A 6,255-nucleotide genomic window follows, 5' to 3' on the forward strand; every position below is an offset into this window, starting at 1 on the left:
GTAGTAAATGCTGTGCGCTGCTGTAACTGGGGCACAGATCCAGCGAGACGCAAGTCTGAAGGTACTCGAGAGGCATCTGGGACCTGCTTTCTTGCAAGATGTCTTGACAGTCTGCTTTGGATAGTTTTCTTCTTTCTCATAAATGTGTGGAGAATTGATGAGCTGTCTGATCTCTGAACAGGGTTAGGGCAAAATGATGGTAAGGTCAGCAGCTAAAAGAGCCTTCTCCTGAATGGTTTTCTCATTCTTTGGAAAGTGTGGCCCACTGTCACTGTGCATGTCTTCCGTCTTCCCCGCAGTTTTTAAACCACAATGATTCTTGTTCCCCTTGCAAAGCTATCCTCTGCTTAGTGCAGACTCCTGCTTCTCTGTCCTAGGAGTAGGAGTGTGCCTGGGTGTAATAGGGGACTCTGCCTCGCTGTTTCAACTTGGGCATAATGAATAGACATTTGAGGTATTTCAAACAGTGTTGCTGCATGGGCTCTTGCCTGGGGGCTATTGTGCGTCTCCTCTTGTGTAGTTTGTGACCACAGTGTTCCTTATTAGTTTTATGACATACATATATTGAAAAGCACATGGAAGGAAGGAATTCAGTGTGTTGCTGTTACCCATTCACATCTGGAACACTTTTATTTCATAGCCTTCACATGTATCTTCTGTACTCAGGTTTTTGTTATTATGAGAGCTGTGTAGGAGTCTTCAAGAGAGAATTTTTTATCAGAACGATATTTCGAAGGGCAGAAAGATAGGATTTCTTATTGTTTGTTTCCGTGGGACTACCGACTGTATCTTTATAAAAACAAAACTCTCAACTTGCCGTAAGACTTGGCTTCCTCAGTTGTATTTGTCCACACAACTTGCCGTTAAGACGTGACCTCGTTGGTTGTATATGTCCACAGGGGATTCTGCTAATAAGTCCTGGATGTTCTTAGATGATGGGCTGCCTCTTACGTAATGTTTGGGTCTGAGTCTGAAACAAACAACAAAAACACTTAGAAACTACAAATTTTTGGAGACAGACCAATAATTGTTATGAAACACAGGTATTTGTTAGTAATGTTTGTCCTATGCATGGCTTTGACCATTTGAGGACGTCTAGCACTAAAAAGCACACACGCTAACTTACGTGTTTTTAGGTCTTCCCACAATATTCTTGCTAGAAAAATAATTTCCTTTTCTTACTGCTTTTCAGTGTTTAATGTTTGTGATCCAAAGTAGGGACAGATCTTTCATTTTAAGCTCCCAAATCATTGTATTATTTTGGCATTTTATAAGTTTAAATTTCCCAGCCATTTTGTCAAGCACATGAGGCCTTTGGTGTGTAGTTATTTCAGGGTGTGTTACAGCCATCTCAGTCCTGACTCGGTTGACCAGCACTTCTGAGTTTGCTTTGGGTGACTGGTGGACCAGCGACTGGCTCGAGTAGATCCCACAACACCTCAGCTCTTCCACTCAGAGGATGAGTCGGCGTCCTCCCCTGGAGGTTATTTCCATTCTGCACGGCCACTCAGTGTGGTAGTGGCACTTGCCGCCAGCAGTGAGCATGGGAGGGTTTCACAGCCTACGCTAGTTTTGACCACATTCTCTTTCTCTCTCTCACTCTCACACACTCACATGCTCTTTTTCTCTTTCCTTCCCTCTCCCTGATCCACCTTCCTTCTTTCCTGAAAATAAAATAACCTTTGTAGTTAAAAAACAAACGAACAGACCTGTCTCTTGAGATGGCCATTACAAGGCTTCCGAGCAGATCAGTTCTCACCGACCCATTCTTGGGGTGAGCAGGCTTCTTCTGGGTTGCTCCACTTACGTTTTGTATCCATTTTTTCTCTTTGTCTTATTTTCGTACTTTATTTTGCTGATGCTGTAAACACCTTTGTATGATAATCTACATCCTTTGCTCCAATAAAATGGAGGATAAATCTCTCCTCTTAATTATATAAAACATATTCCATTGTACTAAAAGTAGTGTTTCTGTAGTTTTTTTTATTTTTTGTTTGTTTTTGGCCAGTTATTTTTCTGTTTAAACAGCATACATCTTTAGCTTTGAACACTCTTCTCTATTAGTAAATAAGAAAACACAACCCTCAAAGCACAACAGCCCTGCTGTGTGGTGGGCACTTGGGCAGAGCTGAAGGACGTCCCAGAAAGAGAGCTGTAGTGGAGACACACAGTAGTCCTAGGAGACCTTCTGCAGCCTCGATTTGCATGATGGCTCACCACTTTTCTTCTCAGCTCACATTTCTCGAGAACTCACTGTGAACAAGGCAGTGCTTTGCGGGTGTCCTAGCCATCTGATCCTCAGACAACCCCATCAGACACATGCTGCTTTTGTCTCCATTTTATATGAGAAATCTGAGGAAGGGGGTGGAGACTAAGCTTGAACTGTTATGCCATTGTACCTGGCTGTGTGAACATTGGTTGTCTCTTCTATACAATGGAGATAGTATAACTAATCACACATTAAAATAATTCTTATCACCCATGTTGTTGGACTTGCTTGTGAATGTTAGGATCCTCGTTTGTTGTTAGGTGCTCTTGAGTCAGCTCTGACTCACAGCGACCCTGCGGACAACAGAATGAAACACTGCCCGATCCTGCGCCATCCTCACAGTTGTTGCTGTGCTTAAGCCTGTCGTTGCAGCCACTGTATCAGCCCATGTCATTGAGGGTCTTCCTTTTTCTCACTGACCCTCTGCTTTACCAAGGATGATACGTCCTTCCCCAGGGACTGGTCCCTCCTGATAGCATGTCCAAAGTACATGAGACGAAATCTTGCCAACCTCCCTGCGAAGGGAGCATTCTAACTAAGATAGATCTGTTCGTTCTTTGGCAGTGCATGGTATAGGCTGTATTCGTCGCCAACAATAATCCAGATTATTGGATAAGTTTTCCTTATTTCTTGTCCAGCTTTCACATGCATATGATGTGACTGAAAATTCCAATTTTTTGCGTCATGTGCACATGTTTGCTTTTTAACTCTTTGAAGAGGTCTCTTGCAGTAGATTTGCCTGGTGCAATATGTGTTTGATTTCTTGACTTGTGCTTCCGTGGACGTTTTGTGGAGCCAAATAGAATGAAATCCTTGACAACTTCAGTCTTTTCTCTGTTGATCATGATGTTGTTTATTGGTCCAGTTGTGAGGATTTTTGTTCTCTTTATTTTACGATGTAATCCATGAAAGGGTAAGGGCCCATCATTGCTGTTCTAGAATTTAGTTCCCTTTATTATGGTATAGTGGTTAAGGCATTTGGCTTCTAACCACAAGATTGGTGGTTTGGACCCACCAGCCACTCCACGGAAGAAAGAGGAGGCAGTCTGCTTCTGTAAAGATTAACAGCCATGGAAACCCAATGGGAGTTGCTGCGAATCGGAGTTGACTTGATGGCAGTGAGTTTGGAGTTTGAGTTCCTAATCTTTGCTTTTTTTCAACAGGTTGTTAAGAGAGAGGACATTCAGCAGTTCTTTGAAGAATTTCAGTCCAAAAAGAGAAGAAGAGTAGATGGGATGCAGTATTATTGCAGCTAGACGGCAAGGTGGAGCCTTCTCTCTTGGGCCAATGAAAATGCCACTTGTTATCCCAGGAATAAAAAGGCATCTTCCACAGTTGGTCCCTTTCCATCCTCCTCCCTTTCGAGAGACCTCCTCCCCTAGCCTTGTGTCCCTCTTTCCCCTTCACTGCAGAAGCCACAGTGTGTGTGCTGATTTCACAACCAGCCTTCTGTCTGGCTCAGCCAAGTGCAACTCATTCCACAGACTTCAGTCCCACCCAGCATACCCAGGGAGATTTGCTACTCAGTTTTAAGAAGTTTGATTTGGTTTTGAGAAAGTTAATTGGTTTCTTTAGTACCAATTTATTCTTTAACTCCCTAATGTGTCTACTTTGTCACAGAGCCATCGTACTCCAGGAGCTGCTCCTTGGGGCATGGCAGAAGGTTCCTCTCCTGTGGGGTAGAACCTTAACAGTTCCCTCGCCTCTATGATCATGGTGCCTTGGGTCAAAGCTTCCTTGCGCCTGGTCCACTCCTCCCACATCCTTGCTTTTTAAGGGTTGGCCATGGCTTGGAAGGGATCTCGAAAGTGGTTTCTTCTGGTCCCAGCCTTTGGGGTGGCGGGACTGATGTGTTTTTTTTTTTTTTGTCCTGGATGTCTGTCTCAGGCAGGGAGGTTAGATAATGGCAGGGCCCAGGAAGCGACTTCTGTTACGAATTTTACTAATAAACTTAAGGTGAAATTTTCATTCACAGTTCTCCTGACACTAGAATATTAGAATTTCAGTACTGTAGTGCTCTCAGGACTTCCTGGAGAAAATGTGCCAGTACACTGGTCCTTTCCCTGCTGCCTAATCAGACAGACCTGGTACCACTCCTGTGAAATCTTTGTGGTTTACAAAGTCCTTTGGATTTCTTTATATTATCAGGGATATTCATAAGCATATATTTAAAAACAGACCTATTTTGATATTCTGTTCTGAAAATGTTACTAAATCTCAAATTATTATTTCCACTCTGCTCCCTCCCCACCAAAATCTGTGCCGAAGACAAAGCGCTATTTAGCTGAATTGTAGCTAACCCAGCAGCCATTGCCCTGTTTTGTAAGAGGCAGGCTCTCTGGAAGAGATTCCAAACAAGGCCGTAGACCACACAAATGATGAGTTTCTGTATATCAACTTCAATGTCCACAGCTAGTTCCCTAATGACTATGAGATCTTCCTTTGAAGCTCCTCATGGAAATGTTACCTAAAACCCTTTATTTGAAGGGAAGTCCTTTCACTTGGTATGGAATCTCTTTAAAACCTCTCAGTCTATGTGGAAAGCACCTTTTGATCAATATAGAGCCCTCAGTTGCTTTCTTCCGAAGGAATGAGGTCAGTCTTAAAAGTAGATGACACACTGAGGGCTGTTGGCACAAGGTTTTGAGGCATTGGGGCCACACGTGTATATTAATGCTCTTTTGTGTGTCTGCCAGGCATCATGTATATGGATGCCCCCCGATCCCTGAATGAGATGAACTAGGCCTATGACAGCCAAGACCTCAAAGGAATGGTACAGTGTCCACGCACTATTTTGTGTGTTAAACCTCCTGATAGCAGATCCTCACGGAGAATGCTGTGTAGAGCCTGAAGGTTGCATGGCTGCAGGAGATGCTTGGTGCCCTGAGCTGGCCTTGTAGGGGGCTAGGTTCGAAAGCTCAGGCTCTTTGAGGTTGTTTACAATCAATGGCTTGGGAACTTTTCTTCCAAGTCTGAGGATTTTTATACCCTTTCTGCAAGGTTGCACTACTTGTACCACTGTGGCCTGCTGCCTTCTCAGATGTCAGACTTAACTACCAGAAAGTTCCTTCCTTCCTGTGACAGGTGAGGACCACGTTTTGGAGGCGACCCATTACTGTGCAGCCCAACAGTGCCCATCACCCAGTGCTGAAGGGCTTGTTTCATGGAAGGTACTGTTCCTTCTTTTACAGTAACTGGAAAATCTCTTTTTCTACCTGTTGTTCACAACTAGTTTTCTTACTGACTGTATTGGACTGTCTCTTCTTGTAGAGACTGATTTTGGCCAAGACGTGGCAGTTTATATTAATGCATGTTTTATGCAAACCAAGAATATATTAGTTGCTTTTAAGGAATTCTGGCATTGTATGTGCATTTTTGTAGAAATTGTTACTAGACCTTTAATTACATACTTAACCATAATCAGGTTTCTGTAAAAATTTAAATAAATTCAAAATACTGGCTTCTCAGATTGCTCTCAGTCATATTTGAGTCTACATAGCCTCCCCCTGCAGGTTATAGCAAAGCAAGTGTGGTGTGAGTATGCCCTAATAGTGGCCTTTGTCATGGAACCCTGCTCTCAAAGCCCAGGGACAGCGTCAAGATACTCAGTGGTTCATTTCTCTCCAGCTGTTTATCAAATGCAGCCTGATCTGAGTCCTCCCAGCAGAGCTGCTTCACCGCCAGCTTGCCAACATGTCCTGTGAGGGAGGCTCCATCATTCCTGCTGGGTTCTCAGTGAACAGAACAAAGAAAGGGGCTCAGTTCCTGACCAAGACTGTGCACAGAATGATTCCTTGGGAGCTCACAGTCTAAGGGAAAGATGAGATACCTGCAGTGGTAGCCATTATTGCAAAAGTAAATATGAAAACAAACCAAAGTCAACTTAGGGGCCTATCCGGGACCTCCCTCCACCCCTCACTTCCTTGGAGATGACTCAGATGTGCAGTCATCAACCATGGTGACTTAAGCTTAGCTGTGGAGGTGCT

General features: G+C 43.7%; 1 protein-coding gene across 1 annotated transcript in view; it reads left to right on the top strand.

The window, feature by feature from the left end:
• The window catches only part of UBR7 (ubiquitin protein ligase E3 component n-recognin 7), a 19,855-nt gene extending 16,330 nt beyond the window's left edge, over nt 1-3,525 (top strand). The window contains exon 11 of the mRNA XM_007944508.2: nt 3,433-3,525. Coding sequence (XP_007942699.1) covers nt 3,433-3,525 — 93 coding nt within the window. The remainder of the gene's footprint in view (nt 1-3,432) is intronic.
• Nucleotides 3,526-6,255: the final 2,730 nt, after the last annotated feature.

The sequence above is a fragment of the Orycteropus afer genome, unplaced genomic scaffold (assembly GCF_000298275.1).
Source record: "Orycteropus afer afer isolate SDZICR_OR568_19922 unplaced genomic scaffold, OryAfe1.0 scaffold00127, whole genome shotgun sequence".
Taxonomy (NCBI): Eukaryota; Metazoa; Chordata; class Mammalia; order Tubulidentata; family Orycteropodidae; genus Orycteropus; species Orycteropus afer.